The sequence below is a fragment of the Eretmochelys imbricata genome, chromosome 10, assembly GCF_965152235.1.
Source record: "Eretmochelys imbricata isolate rEreImb1 chromosome 10, rEreImb1.hap1, whole genome shotgun sequence".
In the NCBI taxonomy this organism is placed as follows: Eukaryota; Metazoa; Chordata; order Testudines; family Cheloniidae; genus Eretmochelys; species Eretmochelys imbricata.
Window position 1 is genome coordinate 40,872,431 of NC_135581.1, and position 18,010 is coordinate 40,890,440.

The 18,010-nt window shown below is 51.3% G+C and overlaps 1 protein-coding gene across 2 annotated transcripts in view; it reads left to right on the forward strand.

Annotated features, from left to right (window-relative positions):
• Positions 1–11,734, forward strand: part of INSYN1 (inhibitory synaptic factor 1) — a 96,014-nt gene extending 84,280 nt beyond the window's left edge. For both annotated transcript variants that reach the window (XM_077829160.1, XM_077829158.1), the window contains one exon: positions 11,036–11,734. In XM_077829160.1, the coding sequence (XP_077685286.1) occupies positions 11,036–11,734 (699 nt within the window). The remainder of the gene's footprint in view (positions 1–11,035) is intronic.
• Positions 11,735–18,010: the final 6,276 nt, after the last annotated feature.

The window sequence follows — 18,010 nt, forward strand, 5'->3', positions numbered from 1 at the left end:
GTCTTCCCCTGCCTAGTGTGTGGGAGCCACTAGCCTAAAGAGAAGCTCCTTTGCTCCCTCCCTCCATGGGCCGGTGGAGTGGAGAAGAGAGCTGGGCTGAGGGAAGATTGGGAAAGGGCAGGAGGAAAGTGAGCAAGTGGGGTCCAAGTCTCCATAGGCCATAGATGGAAGGAATTGGGAGCCAAGACTCCCTCTCCTCGGTTTCCTGCGTTCTGCCCCGTTGGGCCTTGGCATCACAGCATGTCATGATCCTGCCTAAAGTTGCTCCTGACAGTGATGGGCATTCAGGAGTGTGCACCATAAGTGCAGAATTGGGCCCGCTGCAAGAGGCATCTTGAAGCGGCAGGAGTGATCTAGAAGCCACGTGCTAGAATGCCAGCAGGGCTCTGGGTCTCGGTCATGGCTCAGGCATAAGCCCTTTCTGCTTGCTAATGAATTCCCTAAGCAGTAGCCATGGCAGGATATTCACAGCATATGGGTAGGTTCTTTGTCAGCAGGACTTGCCCTTTGCATCGCAGCACCGCCTTCTAGTGCTTGAGCTACAGGACTTGCTAGTCACAGTTCAGAGCAACAGCACATGGATTTCCCTGCTTGTGGTTCAGCAAGGGCCCTGCAGCCGTCACCTCTCGTGGGTGGAGACTGTGTCTCTCTCCTTCCTGAGCAGGGCTCTTCCAGGCTACACAGCTCCTGCCTATACTACGATATTCCAGCAAGCCAGTCAGCCTCAACAGCCTATGTCTGCCCGTTGCTTTCTTCTCAGAGGCTCTGAACAGCGTAATCACCCACAGTGGCAAGTTACCACCCTGCCCTTTCTAAGCAAGCCCATTTATTCTGAAGGTGAATGTGTTACAGAGAAAGCACGTTAAAAACAATACAGGAACCTACCATGCCTGCTGCTAAGCTGGCCAAAGATCACCCATCAACTCCAACAAGGGCTTGGGGCAGTGAACTGTCCTTCCAACCTGATCAAGGAGTGGTTCTATGGTTACAAGTGCACAGTAGCTGCTAGCTCAGAATAAGCACCCCCCTGACTCTGTGAGTCCCTCCTTTGGACAGCTCAGGCCTTTGTGCTTTAGGGTCCAGAAACAGGTAATCAGCAGACTGCAGGTTTCTTCTCAGAGAATAGCTTCAAAAGTTTGGGTTCAGAGGTGGGAATCTGCCTTTCCCTCCTCCCAAGCATGTCCTAGGAAACCCACTTAACTTTGCCTGTCCCAAAAGTTCCTTCTTGTCTGGCATACTGATTCAAATGATTGTTGGACATCCCTAACCCTTCCCAGGGTTTCCATTGCTCACATCTCCCCCTTTGAGAAGTTACATGCAGTCCTCCAATAAGACATACATTTTGCATTTATAATACAACAGACTCTAAAGCTATTTAAACTTAATTCCGTAAGAGCTCCCAAGCATAGTGCAGGAATTGCCATATCTATCTCACCACTTCCTTCGCTGGCAGCAGTATTAGACCAATACTGTCTAATAGAGCAGCCATTAGAGCGGGACATGATGCACACTCGGCTAATGTGTTACACTGGGAAAGAAAGAAAGATTGATTGATCAGTTTCAGGGTTTTCTCTTTATTCCTCAGCCTACAGTGATTTTAAAATATAATTCCACCAGCTTTGTTCTGGCCATAATGTGAACTAGGACATTATGATCTTTTAGTTTTAGTTTTTAAAAGGCTTGTTTTATTAATGCCTAAAACGCAGCTACTGCACTGTGCGTTCTCGCTGCTCTTTGAATATGGTTGTCCCTATTAAGTACACCATAAAAGCCTCACGCTCAGAGGGCTTGTGGTGCTCTCGGGTCATGTGTGCAGAGAGCACCACATGTGTATACCTCTGCATTAGCACCAGCTTTGTGTCATCTGCAAATTTGATCAGTATGCTCTCTATGCCTACATCCAGGTCACTTGAGACCTCCCTCCAATCTAACATCATTCCATTAACAGTTACTCTTTATTTGATATTGTTTAACCAACTATGTATCCACTTAATGGTAGTTCTGTCGAGCCTGCATTCTCCAGCTTACTTATCAGAATATCATGTGGAACTGTGACAAAAGCCAAGCTGAAGTCCAGGTATATTAAGTCCACGGCATTCCCCCATCCACCAAACCAGTTACCCTGCCAAAGAAGGAAATCAAGCTGGTTTGGCATGATTTGTTCTTGGTAAATCCATGCTGGCTGGTAGTGATCACCCCTTCATCCTCCAGGTATTCGCAAATGGGATGTTTTATACATTGCTCTAGTAGCTTCCCAGGTACTGAGGTCAGGCTGACTGGTCTATAGTTCCCCAGCTCCTCCTTTCCCCTCTTTTTAAAGACAGGAACTATGTTAGCCCTTCTCCCGTCTTTCAGGACCTCTCCTGAGGCCTTCATTCCCTTTATGACCCCTCACAGCTGTCCCATTATCATTGGCAGGATGAAATTATGATAGCAGCTAGTGGCCAGTTATGATCAAGGCCCCATTGCACTCGGTGCTGTACATGCTTATACAGAGAGACAGTCCCTGCCCAAAGACCTTCCAGGCTAAACAGACAAGAGGTGGGAGACGGGGAGTATCTTTATCCCATCTCACAACTGGGGAACTGTGATACAGCAAGACACAGGGGCTTGGCCAAGGTCACACAGAGGAACTGTGGCAGAGCTGGGAATTTCACTAACACCACATGAGCATCTGTCCTCACTCTAATCCCATTGCTTTACCTTTAGAAAAGTGCAAGAGGACTTAAATTTCACTATAACTGCTCTCACCTCTTCCTCCTTGCTAGTATTTATAGGACCGGCAGGCAATCCAAGACCCACTGTGCTAGGCTCTGCACACACAGTATGGCCTTGGCCACATGGGAAAGGTTTTCCTGTACAACCTCAGGTGCGAATCAAAAGCGATCTCATTACACCAAGATACTCTAGATACTCTCTCCTCTGGGACAAGAGGGCCTTTTGGGAGTGTCACTTGGGAAGGGGTTTTAGCTAAACTGAGAAAGCAATGTATACCAGACCCCACGACAGGGTAGTACTGTCTGACTATACCTGTATAACCGCACCAAGATCTCTGCTTTCTGGCCACAAGGCCACAGAGACAGTGCCTTGTCTGACGGGTTATAACCAGAATAGCCAAGAAAGACAAAGAGTTGGAGGGGACATGATTTGCCCCAGGGCACCAGCAGGGCAGAGGCAGGAATAGACCCCAGGCTGGAGGCCCACTCCAGGTCACCGGAGCATCCTACCTCTGCAGACACATGCCTGAAACAAACAAGACCATGAGATCTTCTCCACGAGCTGCTACAAACAAACACACTCCGAGCCCATGAGCCGAGGGAGGCAGCTGAAGCCAGAGCTTTCCATTCCCTGACATCTCCTGGCTCCCTTCCCTGCCTCCGCGTCAGCTGCAGCTTCTCAGGTTTCTCTCGGGGGGGCCCCCACTCCCAGATTTTGTTTCTGAATGGTCAGGATGGGAGACGTGCCAGCTGACTTTGCACAACCGCCCCCGACCCATTCTGAGCACATGGATGGCTCCTCCGCAGCCCTGTATGCTTCCCAAGAGCTCTCCTTGTGTTTGAACAAAGAGCCATCTTCTCACTGAGCCGGGGGACAAAAGCCGCCCACAGTCAGGCCTCATTAGAGCTCCCTTGATGGAAACAATGGAGGCAGCTGCATCCCAGAGTGGGTTCCCCCACAGGCAGTGTGTGAGGTGGGGGGAGGCTGCGAGGCAGGCAGTGGGGCCTGGGGAAGCTCATGGGACGAATTGATCCATTCTTTCTTCTACCCCACTCCTCTCCGCCAGATGGAGCGCCTGCCAGTCGTGCCTTGACCTTCCCTGTTCCCTCCCTCTGCTTTCTCCACTGGGTCGCTCCTCCCCTCCTACCCACGCCATGCCTGGGATGAACTGGCACCAAGGAAGTGGGCTGAGCTGGCTCAACTATCCCATAGGAGACAGCAGGCCCAGGATCCAAATAAAATCAAGGTCATGGTGCATCTGCTCCCTCCCTCAGGAGGGAAAGGGGATGGCAGATTTTGGACAAGAGTCTCCCATAGCTACAGAGCCTGAGACACCTCCTTGCCCAGGAGCCAGCCCCACTGGCCCCACTCTGTACTGCACTGCAGCTCTGTATTGCACAATAATAGGACCCATTGTGCTAGGTGCTGTACAAGTGCATAGTGAGAGACAGACCCTGCCCCAAAGAGCTGCCAGGCTAAGGCATACAAAGCATGGGAGGGGAAACTGAGGCACAAAGTAGGGAAGTGACTTGCCCATGGTCATGCAGAAGCTCAGTGGCACAGCTGGGAGTAGCCTTGAGGTCTCCTGACTGATCTTCTCGCTCCAGACCATACTTCCTTCCCCCAGCTTTGGTTGACCTGTCCCGGTTGCACCGTTTCACCAGCACTGCATCAGTTCTGCTTGCCTGCATAGCCAATCCATACTGCCTGTGGCACCCATTCCTCTTAGGCCCTGCACAGGCTGGCTTTGTCCCGCCCACCCAGGGTTGGTCAGGCTGACTGTCCAGCCCAGCCGCAGCAAATGGTCTCCTGACTGCTGTTTCCTTCTGCCACCCTTGCTGCACAGGTGGATCCCCTGACAGACTTGCTCTCTGCCCTGCATTCCCCAGCAGGTCTCCCCATGGGCCTATGCAGCTCAAAGGATTCTGCCTTCCTGGTTTTCAGCTGTGCATGACCCCTGATCCCCCAGCTTCCCTGTTGTGCCCACTGAGTGCCCTCTACCAGCCCCTGAGACCTGTCACCTTTCTCAGCCGACACTGGTCCTCATACAGGCACGAATCCCATTTTAGTCCATGCGGAGTTTGTTTTGCATAGAGACTAGGAAAAGTCCTGTGAGACGCTGCTCTGCTTATCCTTACTGTAGAAGGGTGAGCTGGGGGAAAAGCACAGCACTAGGAATGGGAAGAATTAGGTTGTACCCCTGGCTCTGCTGGCAACATCACTGCCCCACTCTGTGCCTCAGTTTCCCTGTCCATAAAATGGGGCTGGTGACCGTTGTCTGTCGCTGGGATGTGATCAGTTAATGTCTGCAAAGCACTGTGAGAAAGGCACAGCATCCCGATGACATGCCAATGAATCAATTCTCCTTCCCCAAGCCCCAGGGCTGCCCTGCCAGCCGACTGTGCACTAACAGGGCCCTTGCCAGCTAAAGAAAAAGAAGCCAGTGACTGGTCCTGGGGGACACAGGAATCCAATGTGCAGGACCTAGGAGCTGCATGCACAAGTATCAGGCAGAGCTAGAAGTCCCTGCGGCTGTGCATGTTTTTGGAACATGGGCCAAGGGAAGCACTGGGAGTGGATTCCTGCCACGACTTGGAACAGGCTCTGGATCCAGCAGGCAGTAAAGGAGGAGCCTGAGCTGGGTCTGTGCAGCCGTCCCATCCAAGGCTGTGATGACGTTAGGGTCTGGTAACAAAACCGAGTCAGATGCAAGTCTCAGGCCCCTGCAATGCCCCGGGTGCTTATTAGCACACTGGTGGCAGGTGCAAATTACATGCAATGGAGCTGCAAAGCCAGAGCACAGAGAGGGAGGACCCAGGGGGTGTACAGAGCTAGTGACTGCCATGCATACCCTGCAGAGACCCTGGTTGCAAAGAAGATGGTTGGGTGAAGATTTGCACCCCCAGGGTAGGAGGCGCTGGTGCGATGCTGCTGTATTTGCAAGGCTGTTTAGGCCCTCTGCCATGGGGCTCGCTCTCCTCCTCTAAAACCGCTCTGCTCCATGGGTCTCTGGTGCACCTGGCAGGCAGATCCTTTTCTGCAAGACAGTGCAGCAGCTGGGGCTGCTGGGAAGCCCCTTTGGAAGAGCTGCTTGGCCCCCTCCTTTCCCAGCACACTCCCCAGGAGGAGGGGAGGCTGGCGTCAGAGGGGCTATACCTTAGGGAGATGCTTAAAGTCTGCTCCTGCTCAGGCCTAATTGTGAAGCCTGACCCAAACCCTTCTAGACCACAGCCAGGGAGAACCTGACCCGAGGCTCAGAGTGCCAAGGGGTTTTCATACCCGCCCTGACCTGAACCCGACACCTCTAGTTGGCTTGGGGTTGGGTGCTGCTTCCTGGGCCTAGGGGGCATTGTGCTGCTGCGGGTACTGGGTTTCCGAGGAGGCAGAAGCCCTGACTGCTTCTCTGATGTCCTGGCCAAACTCCACTTGGGCAATAAAGTGCTAAGTCCTCATTCATCTCCAGCCATCTCTCGTGTCCTCCATTAGTGCAGTGTGTGGCTCTGGCTGGACAGGGAGTGTGGCACCAGTAACAAGCTTTAGCACAGATGGGTCGTGCTGCTATCAGATGGGACTTCTGCTGGGTTAGCCTCTCCAGGACAAAATCCCTGGCATAGAAAGGATCAAGATGGTGTCATAATGGCTTTTGCATTACACCCCAGAGCAGTCTGCAGTCTGGGGAGGCTGGAGTAAAACGGGCCCCCTACATGTTAATGTATTGGGTAGAATCATAGAATCATAGAATATCAGGGTTGGAAGGGACCTCAGGAGGTTGTCTAGTCCAACCCCCTGCTCAAAGCATGACCAATCCCCAATTAAATCATCCCAGCCAGGGCTTTGTCAAGCCTGACCTTAAAAACTTCTAAGGAAGGAGATTCTACCACCTCCCTAGGTAATGCATTCCAGTGTTTCACCACCCTCTTAGTGAAGAAGTTTTTTCTAATATCCAACCTAAACCTCCCCCACTGCAACTTGAGACCATTACTCCTTGTCCTGTCCTCTTCTACCACTGAGAATAGTCTGGAACCATCCTCTAAGGAACCACCTCTCAGGTAGTTGAAAGCAGCTATCAAATCCCCTCTCATTCTTCTCTTCTGCAGACTAAACAATCCCAGTTCCCTCAGCCTCTCCTCATAAGTCATGTGTTCCAGACCCCTAATCATTTTTGTTGCCCTTCGCTGGACTCTCTCCAATTTATCCACATCCTTCTTGTAGTGTGGGGCCCAAAACTGGACACAGTACTCCAGATGAGGCCTCACCAATGTCGAATAGAGGGGAACGATCACATCCCTTGATCTGCTCGCTATGCCCCTACTTATACATCCCAAAATGCCATTGGCCTTCTTGGCAACAAGGGCACACTGCTGACTCATATCCAGCTTCTCGTCCACTGTCACCCCTAGGTCCTTTTCCGCAGAACTGCTGCCTAGCCATTCGGTCCCTAGTCTGTAGCTGTGCATTGGGTTCTTCCGTCCTAAGTGCAGGACCCTGCACTTATCCTTATTGAACCTCATCAGATTTCTTTTGGCCCAATCCTCCAATTTGTCTAGGTCCCTCTGTATCCTATCCCTGCCCTCCAGCATATCAACCACTCCTCCCAGTTTAGTATCATCCACAAACTTGCTGAGGGTGCAATCCACACCATCCTCCAGATCATTTATGAAGATATTGAACAAAACAGGCCCCAGGACCGACCCCTGGGGCACTCCACTTGACACCGGCTGCCAACTAGACATGGAGCCATTGATCACTACCTGTTGAGCCCGACAATCTAGCCAACTTTCTACCCATCTTATAGTGAATTCATCCAGCCCATACTCCTTTAACTTGCTGGCAAGAATACTGTGGGAGACCGTGTCACAAGCTTTGCTAAAGTCAAGAAACAATACATCCACTGCTTTCCCTTCATCCACAGAACCAGTAATCTCATCATAGAAGGCGATTAGAGCCTCAGCTGGGGTGAATCGGAGTAGCTCTTGGTCTGGCCCATTGAAGTCAATGGAACTATGGTGATATACAGCAGCTGAGGATCTGGCCCCATGGGTATAAATCTGCAAAGTGTTTGGGTACATGCAGAGCCCCCCTAGACTGGATGCTGCCATTTGGGGAGGAGGAACTTCAATGCTGCTGGCGGGAAGTTGCTCTGGGTTCCCCCAGGCCAAGATGCCGAGCAAAACTCCATGGCAGTGCATCCTGCTCTCCCCATGGCCGTCAGGCTGGGGATGAATTTCACAGTACAAAGTGCTGGTTCCTGGGAGACCTGAGCTGTGGTATGGTGAGCAGCAGGGCGAGCCAGGCAGTGAGCTGCAGGGAGAGTGGGTGACTGTAGGTTACACCCATACAGAAATCTAACCGGAGTGCAGCCAGGGTGGTGCATGCCAGGCAGGCATCAGCCAGGCCTGGGAATCCTCCTCAAGGACAGAGAGAAGGAGAAGGCTGGGCTCTGCTGCTGGTGTAAACCAGGCGTCTGGAGAGTTACACACTTGTGTAAATGAGAGGCGAATTGGGCGCAGAGTATTTAAATACAGTGGCTTCCAGGCACCAACTTTGCTAGCGCACCCCCTCCAGTGACTCTGTTTGTGCGTGCACAGGTGAGCTGGTTCCTGGTGTTCATTGGCCTCCCCATGCCAGCTCCTCTCTGATCCGCCCATTTCTGACCCAGCCTTGTCTCGGCCCAATCTGCAGCGTGAGCTGTCTGAACGCCTCGGGCTTTGTTCTTCCTCCACAGTGGGCAGAGAGGGAGAGTGAAAGAGGTGTGGGCTGGCAGAGCCAGAAGGAGAGAGCAGGCGGAAAGAGGAAGAGACACTGGGAGCAAGGGGGCAGAGAGCAGCCGATAGAGGAATGCAGGCGGAAGAGAAAACCATTGTAGGAGAGCATGAGACAGAGGAGGAGAAACAGGGGAATTGAGTGTATCTCGGAGCAAGGAAAACAGCCAGATCTGATACAGTCATGGGAGACAGCCAGGGGCCTTGTGCCAGTGGGAAGCAGAACAGGGAGTAGTTTGACCCATGCAATCTCCTATCCCCGCCCGTACCACACTGGGTAGCGCCTTGTGGTGAAGAGGCATGCTTAGAATGAGACGTGTGGTTGTCAGCAGGTATTATTGGCACGCCAAAGGAAACACCAAGCAGGATTCCCACACCCTGCTGCAGCACCCCAGAGTGTCTTATTACTTGTACTGGAGGCAGCACTGTACACATCCACTAGTATAAACCCCACCCCAGCCTAGGCAGTGGGAATTTGCTACTGGGACACTACTGGGAGCTCTGGACCCCCGGCATACATGAAGCTCTACAACAAAAAGGTCTTCCAATGAGCCACCCTCCTGCTCTGCAGCTCTCCTCCAGCTCCTGCTAATCAGGGACTTAGGGGCATCTGCCACTGTCTCTCTCTCCTGACTCCCATCACCACTCAGAGGTGGGAGCAGCCCATCAGAAGTTGCCCTTTCATGTGTCCTTCCAGTCCCAGAGCCTTTGCCTAAGCAAAGTTCCTCCTGCATGCTCAACTGGATGTGAGCAACCTTCCCAGAAGGCAGATGCTGGGGGAGCCACAAACACATCTGGGGAGCGTAGCAGAAGCAGGAGCCAGCTGATTAGTTGGAGCTTCGTCAATGACACAGGCCTCCTGGGCTAGTGGAAATAGCCTTGCTCCTAGCATGTCAATACTTTCAGGCCCAGCCTGACAGCTAAAAATACTAGCTGGAAGCTTTCACGAGTTTCAGTGACATTTCTATTGGAGTCTGGCAGTTGAGGGTGTGTGCAGGTTAGTTTCTCATCCATTTTGCCCACCTTTGCTAAAAACTATACTGAGTCCCACCAAAACTCATTTCACTTTTGGCCTCTAATCCAGCACAAACCTAGCTCTGCGATGGGGAGGAAATGCTAGTGCATCACACATCTGCACCGTGCTGCTCTGTCCCCCTCTAGGGACCAGGAGAAAGAGCAGTTTGAGTCTGCCGCTGGCTTTGAGAGCACAGAGTCTTTTAGCTCAGGAAGTGGAGTGTCTCGCTTTCAGATCCAATGGTCCCAGGTGTGATGGGTTCAGTCACAGAGACCCCCTTGGGACTGTCACCTGACATGCTAAGATTACCTCTGAGCCCGTTTTTCCTGCCAGCTTGAGACTCCAGAATTCTGTCCTGTTGAGCCAGACACGCTACTCCGCTGCAACACACCCAGGTCTGGTCAACACCCCCAAAGCTGCAGAATTTAACCAAAAACCGCTCAGCAAGTACTCCTGTCTCCAACGACCAGACACCCAGCTCCCAATCGGATCCAAACCCCAAATAAATTCATTTTACTCTATAAAGCTTATACAGGGTAAATTCATAAATTGTAACACTGATAGAGAGAAATGCACAGCTGTTTGCTCCCCCAGGTGTTAATCACTTACTCTGGGTTAATTAATAAACAAAAGTGATTTTATTAAATATAAAAAGTAGGATTTAAGTGGTTTCAAGTAATAACAGACAGAACAAAGTAAGTTACAAAGAAAAATAAAACAAAACACGCAAGTCTAAGCCTAATACATTAAGAAACTGAATACAGGTAAATCTCACTCTCAGAGATGTTCCAATAAGCTTCTTTCACACACTAGACTCCTTCTTAGTCTGGGCCCAATCCTTTCTCCTGGTACAGTTCTTGTTAGTTCCAGCTCAGGTGGTAACTAGGGGATTTATCATGACTGCAGCCCCCTTTGTTCTGTTCCAGCCCCTTTTATATCTTTGGCACAAGGCGGGAATCCTTTGTCTCTCTCTGGGTTCCCATCCTTCCTTCTAAATGGAAAAGCACCAGGTTTAAGATGGATTCCAGTACCATGTGACATGGTCACATGGGCTGTGAGATCCCCAAGCTTCCATTCTTTCTAGCCTGACTCAAATGAACACAGGAAGGCTTACAAGTAAACAGAGCCATTTACAACCAATTGTCCTGGTTAAAGGGATCCATCAAGATTCTAAACTACCATTAATGGCCCACACTTTGCATAGTTACAATAGGACTTTAGAGTAATACTTCATATTTCTAGCTTCAGATACAAGAATGATACATACATACAAATAAGATGATCACACTCAGTAGATTATAAGCTTTGTAATGATACTTTACAAAGAGACCTTTTGCATAAAGCATATTCCAGTTACATTGTATTTACACTTATAAATATATTTCCGTAAAACATATGGAGTGCAACGTCACACCAGGTTCAAGCCCTGGGAGGGCTGGCCTGCCCAGTGGGACTGCGTTACATTAAGGCTGGCCCGCTTGCCTGCTGTGGAGTGGTCCTGCCAGCCCCCTGATTGCTCTCTCGCTCTGTCTTCATGCAGGTAGTGAGCCAGATTGATAAGCTGACGTCGGATTTTGAGTTTGAGCTAGAGCCAGACGACTGGACCACGGCCACAGTGAGCAGCACATCCAGCAGCGAGAAAGGGGGTGGCACGTTCGACCTCGGCCAGCTGGATTTCATGACCTCGGACATCCTCTCTGACAGCTGGGAGTTCTGCTCCTTCCTGGAGGTCTCCACCCCATCTGACTCTGGGGACGGCTCGGAGCAGCAGCCAGGCCGCCAGCCAGACTACCGGCTGATGAACGGTGGGGTGCTGACCCCTAACGGACCCCGGGTGGAGACGCCCGACTCTTCCAGTGAGGAGGCCTTCAGCTCCGGCCCCAACCTCAAAGCCCAGCACCAGAGGACGCCGGGCATGAGGGAGCGGGTCCGCTTCAGTGACAAGGTGCTCTACCATGCCTTGTGCTGCGACGATGACGACGGGAACAGCCAGGAAGGCACTGGCGGGCCGCCACCGCCCAAGGACCTTCTGGAGGAGCCCAGTGAGGCGGGACACAAGCTGCCGGCTGGGCCCTCTGCCAATCCGCTGCCACTGCTGCAGCGGCACTCTTCTCACCTGAGTGCCACTCAGCAACGGAAACTGATGAAGAACAGCAGCACACAGACCGTGTCGGACAAAAGCACTCAGACCGTGCTGCCCTACGTATCGGCCAAGCAGAAAATCAAAGGCAAAAACTGAGCAGGGGTGGGGGTGGGGAGGAATCGGAGCTATGGAGACTGATCGGAGCAGGGGGAGGGGCAGAAATATATATATATATATATATATTTAAATAAATCAAAATACTAATCATAAAAACAAAACAAAAAGGTGTAAAACTAATAACAATAATGTCCATCTACCTAACTGTCATTTTTGAGGCTCAGGGAATTTGAAATTATTTACTGAACAAAAGAGATCAAATAACCGTGTGGAACAAGGGAAATAATATCTATACATATAGACCCCCACCTCTGAAGCAGAGGATGGGAGAGAGATATGTTCAGGGGCATCCCCAAATGCCAGCCGAGCACCTCAGTTCACTAACTAGGTCTGTGGGTGGACGGCATATGGGTCTCCTCCACATAGAGATAGTGGGGAAACGGGGCTGGGGGGGGTGGGGGGGGGCAAGTGAACTAAGACTGAAAGAGTCTCCGGGAAAGGAAGACAGGCGAACCCCTTGTGCTGCTGGATTTGTATCCTACGCCTCCCCCCAACGTTCCAGAGATGGGGATGAGCCCCGGAATTTGGATTGACCTCTGGGTTTTGACCACGCTCCCACCCCTCTTCTGAAAGAAATCAGCCAAACAAAAACCTGTTTATTCATTAAAGAACAATTAATTTTTGTATGCTCTATTTTTATGAACAAATTGGTTTCAGATTGGCTGGACCTCTGAGCAAGTCAGTTCTCTAGGTCAATCAATGTTTTTTTGTGTTTGGCCATGGGTCAGCAAATGACTCCTGTTCCATCAGTCAAGTGCCATTTATGGTGGTTAGATTTTCCTAGTCATTTGGTCAAATGGGACTAGAGTCAGAATGGGGTGTGGCTATGGCAAGAAAATAGCATTGGAGGACTGATTGCCAGACATGTCTGGAAGGGTTTTGATTCTTCATGCCTGATTCTCATCTCACACCAATTGTACACCAGTATAAAATATGTCAGTTAACTTCCCTGGCGCTATTCCTGATCTACACCCAGGGGAATGAGAAGAGCATCAGGTCTTGCATTTCAGTTCCAGACAAAACCCTGCTTTAAGGCCAGGAGCCCAGCTCTGATCAGGAAGTTGCTGAAGCCCAGGCTTCACTTTAAGCACATGCTTAAGTCCTATTGAGTCCAACTGAGTCTTAAGCAGGTGTTTAAAGTTAAGCACATGCTGAAGTGCTTTCTTGAACTCGGGCCTAGAAGGGCCAGATTCTGATCCAATTACACCAGTGTAAATCTGGAGTCGTTCTGGAGACTTTCATGGCATCACTGCAGCTTGACACAGGGAGTAACTGACATCAGGATTTAGCCCATGGGGTTTTAATTTTCACATAGAGGTGCCTATGCTGCCCCTGGGGCACATGCATGCTGGTGATTGGGCAGAGTTTGCAGCTGCACACAGTCACCTGTTTGCAGCCACACCTGTCTGGGCTTTCTGTGCAGAGCTGACAAGCACAATTTAGCCCCTTGGTTTGTGAAAATCAAGAATCTGACCCCTTGTGGCATGAGAGTGCTTTCTCAAGCTGGTTCTGAACTATCACAACACAGGGAATGAGCTGGCTGATCCATTCCCAACAAAGAAATCAACCAGAAAAGAAAACTGACTGTTCTTAACCTTTAGCCAGCCACTCTTTTAATCCTGTCCGAAGCCTGGGCTCCTGACCAAGCATAGCCCCAAAACAGGTACCTTGTTAAACACTAGCCTTGTTGATGATGAACTGGCAAAGCTATCTCATTAGCTACCCAGCACAATAAAGCTTGGCATATGCACTTTAACAACAACAAGAAAAGCCGATGCGCTTTGGTTTGTTGTACTGCATGTGGCCTGGGGTGAACAAACCTTGTTGCCAGTATGTCTACCTCTGTGCCAGGGGGATGGTGCTAAGTTTCAGGGACTGGAAAGAAGCGCAACAAGCTGTGATGAAGGGGCTGGAGGCATTGATTTAAGAGAGAATCTTGCACGCACTGAAATCAGTGGCTAAACTTCTATTGATGTCGGTGGCACAGGCCCAGTTCAAAGCTGTCAGGCACAATTTTCCATCGCTCTGTGCCTCTGTATTCCAGTGCCGGGCAGCTGTGAAACACACCCAGAGCAGAATGGAAGCGTTGTACACACACTCAGCTGTAGAGCACGGGTTCTGAGCCCCGCCATTCCCATATGGCCAACTGGGAGGGACTCTGGCTAGATGGGGTGTGTGGGTCCTGGTATGGAAAAGGGGATCCTGCTGTAGAGAAGTTTGCTGCCTACAGGTCTAGTGTAAATGACCATGCATGGGGCAGGGTAGTGGAGGATTGTATTAATTTATATGGAACAAATGGGCCAAAGGTGTTTACATAATCCAGGCACTGGGCAGCACGAAACTGTTCAGCAAGATTTGGGGCACAGCGACCACAGCCTGCTTAGAGGGTGTCAAAGATGTAAGAACTGTCCTTTGGAGACAAGAAAAGTTGGTTGAGTAGGGCTTGAGCTAAATCCAATCCCGTTTCATATCGTGTGGTGTTTGGCTGTCAGCTGGAGCCAGTAGAGGTGGTGCTGTCATCTGGGTCCCGCTAGCTGGCCCAGGCCAGTCAACATAGCTCGTAGTTTTAGGATGAAGAGGGTCCCGGGTCCCAGGAGATGTGGGGTGGGAGCCATGGTGGTGAACTTTGCTCCAGCAGCCTCCTTCTGTTCTTTTGTCTGTTCCCCCCAGTCTCTTTCTTTAAGGACCCAAAAGAGAGTGATGGGTGGAACAGCCCAAGCCCTCATTAGTTTGTCTCCCAATTAGGCCTAACAGCCAGCACACCAATTTTGGTTTGTTAATTTCAGGTTCCATCTCGCCTGTTATTCCCGAAATCCTCTGCATTATCTCAACATGGCCTTTTTTGCTGGCTCCCTTTTGTACCATTTCCTATCAGCAGTGTGTGACATTGTACAAGCTGTTACATGCGGCTTCCCATTAAACTCACAACGAGGGGCAGTTTGTAGGCTCAGTTCTCACCCCAGACCATAGTCATTCCTAAGGTTGCCAGGTATCCTGTTTTCGACCAGAATGCCCCATAGAAATGGGACCCTGGTGGCTCCAGTCAGCACTGCCAACTGGGCCATTAAAAGCCGGTCAGTGGTGCAGCAGGGGCCTGGAGCTAAGGCATGCTTCCTGCCTGCCCTGGCTCTGCACGGCTCCCAGAAGTGGCCGGCAGGTCCCTGCAGCCCCTAGACGCATGGGCGGCCAGGGAGGCTCCGTGCGCTGCCCCCGCCCCGAGGGCCGGCTCTGCAGCTCCCATTGGCAGTGCATGGAGCATCCCTGGCCACCCATGTGTCTAGTGGCTGCAGGGACCTGGCGGCAGCTTCCTGGGAGCCATGGTAAGCACTGCCAGGACCCCACACTCCAAACCCGCTTCTGTACCCCAATGCCCTGCCCCAGCACAGAGTCCCCTCCCACACCCAAACTCCCTCCCAGAGCCCGCAGCAATACCCCAACTCCCTGCTCCAGCCCAGCATCCCAAACCCCTCATCCCCCGCCCCACCTCAGAGCCCACACCCCCAGCCATAGCCCCCACCCCCTTCCCGCACCCCAACTCCCTGCCCCAGCCTGGAGCCCTCTCCCGCACCCTGAAGCCCTCATTTCTGGCCCCACCCGGAGCCTGTACCCCCAGCCCAGAGCCTGTACCCCCTCACACCCCACCCTCTGCTCCAGCCCTGTGAAAGTGAGTGAGGGACAGTGAGCGAAAGATGGAGGGGTGATGGGCAAGTGGGGGCAGAGCCTTGAGAAGGGACGAGGTAGGGACTGGGCTTCAGTGAAGGGGCAGGGCAGGGGTGTTCAGTTTTGTGTGATTAGGAAGTTGGCAACCCTAGTCACACGCCTGAAATCAAGGGCCCTGACTGTGATATAGAATCATAGAATCATAGAATATCAGGGTTGGAAGGGACCTCAGGAGGTCATCTAGTCCAACCCCCTGCTCAAAAGCAGGACCCATCCCCAATTAAATCATCCCAGCCAGGGCTTTGTCAAGCCTGACCTTAAAAACTTCTAAGGAAGGAGATTCCACCACCTCCCTAGGCAACGCATTCCAGTGTTTCACCACCCTCCTAGTGAAAAAAATTTTCCTAATATCCAACCTAAACCTCCCCCACTGCAACTTGAGACCATTACTCCTTGTCCTGTCCTCTTCCACCACTGAGAATAGTCTAGAACCATCCTCTCTGGAACTACCCCTCAGGTAGTTGAAAGCAGCTATCAAATCCCCCCTCATTCTTCTCTTCCGCAGACTAAACAATCCCAGTTCCCTCAGCCTCTCCTCATACCTCATGTGTTCCAGACCCCTAATCATTTTTGTTGCCCTTCGCTGGACTATCTCAAATTTATCCACATCCTTCTTGTAGTGTGGGGCCCAAAACTGGACACAGTACTCCAGATGAGGCCTCACCAATGTCGAATAGAGGGGGACGATCACGTCCCTCGATCTGCTCGCTATGCCCCTACTTATACATCCCAAAATGCCATTGGCCTTCTTGGCAACAAGGGTACACTGCTGACTCATATCCAGCTTCTCGTCCACTGTCACCCCTAGGTCCTTTTCCGCAGAACTGCTGCCTAGCCATTCGGTCCCTAGTCTGTAGCTGTGCATTGGGTTCTTCCGTCCTAAGTGCAGGACCCTGCACTTATCCTTATTGAACCTCATCAGATTTCTTTTGGCCCAATCCTCCAATTTGTCTAGGTCCCTCTGTACCCTATCCCTGCCCTCCAGCGTATCTACCACTCCTCCCTTGTTCAGTATCATCTGCAAATTTGCTGAGAGTGCAATCCACACCATCCTCCAGATCATTTATGAAGATATTGAACAAAACAGGCCCCAGGACCGACCCCTGGGGCACTCCACTTGACACTGGCTGCCAACTAGACATGGAGCCATTGATCACTACCCGTTGAGCCCGACAATCTAGCCAACTTTCTACCCACCTTATAGTGCATTCATCCAGCCCATACTTCTTTAACTTGCTGACAAGAATACTGTGGGAGACCGTGTCAAAAGCTTTGCTAAAGTCAAGAAACAATACATCCACTGCTTTCCCTTCATCCACAGAACTAGTAATCTCATCATAGAAGGCGATTAGATTAGTCAGGCATGACCTTCCCTTGGTGAATCCATGCTGACTGTTCCTGATCACTTTCCTCTCATGTAAGTGCTTCAGGATTGATTCTTTGAGGACCTGCTCCATGATTTTTCCGGGGACTGAGGTGAGGCTTACTGGCCTGTAGTTCCCAGGATCCTCCTTCTTCCCTTTTTTAAAGATTGGCACTACATTAGCCTTTTTCCAGTCATCCGGGACTTCCCCCGTTTGCCACGAGTTTTCAAAGATAACTGGAGCCCAGCCTCTTTCCCCTTTGTGGGCCTATCTGTCCACATGGTCAGGTCACCCAGAAAGAGTTCAGGAGGAGGCAGGGCCAGGACTCAGCCCCACCACCTTTCCACTGGTCCCAAGAACAATCCACCCCAGTGCAGACTGCCCCAACCCCTCCCAGGGAGTCCCAGGCAAAAAAATCAATGCACAACCCCTCCTGGCTCTCCAGTAGGCACAGTGCAGTGGTGTACCTGGCACAGGGCAGTGGGGGCACTGCATCGGCTGGCCTGATGGCATTACACTGGAGTCACCCCCAAATTAACTGAGCTCAGCAACCAGCCCTCAAAGGGTTAATTTCCTCTCTCTCTCTCTCTCTCTCTCTCTCTCTCTCGGTTCGCTTGAGAGAGCACTGAGCAAGGTTGGGAAGAGAGCAGCGTGTTGACTGTCTATAAGCCTGGATTGAAAGGACTTGGGGAGTGTGATCCAAGAACATGTAGCTAAGGGAAATTGACAGCTACCAGGGGAAATGGCCTGACAGGGCAATCACTGAGGCTGTGCAGTTGTCTCCCAAGGGATGGCGTGGACGCCACATTGTTTGTTCTGTTTAAACCTGCACCAGACCAAATGCTAGTGGCTATGGAGCAGTGTGACTATCATGCATTAGCTCGATGTGCTGTGGGAGTGGAGGGGATAGACTTCTGGATGGCCTTTCCTAGCTCTAAGTTCTCTGGCACATCAGGGGTGTCAGCACAAAACAATCAGGAAATAAAGGCAGCAGGGGTGACTGAGTGAAATTTACCCAGCCTAGAGGGCCAGGAAAAGGTCTTGGCACCACTTCAGTCACAACCATTCCTCGGAGCCTGCTCACCATGCCTCTGGCTGGGGGGAAGAGTGGTTATTGACACTGAAACTCACACAAGCAAAGTTGGATCCCGTGAGAGGAAGACAAGTGATG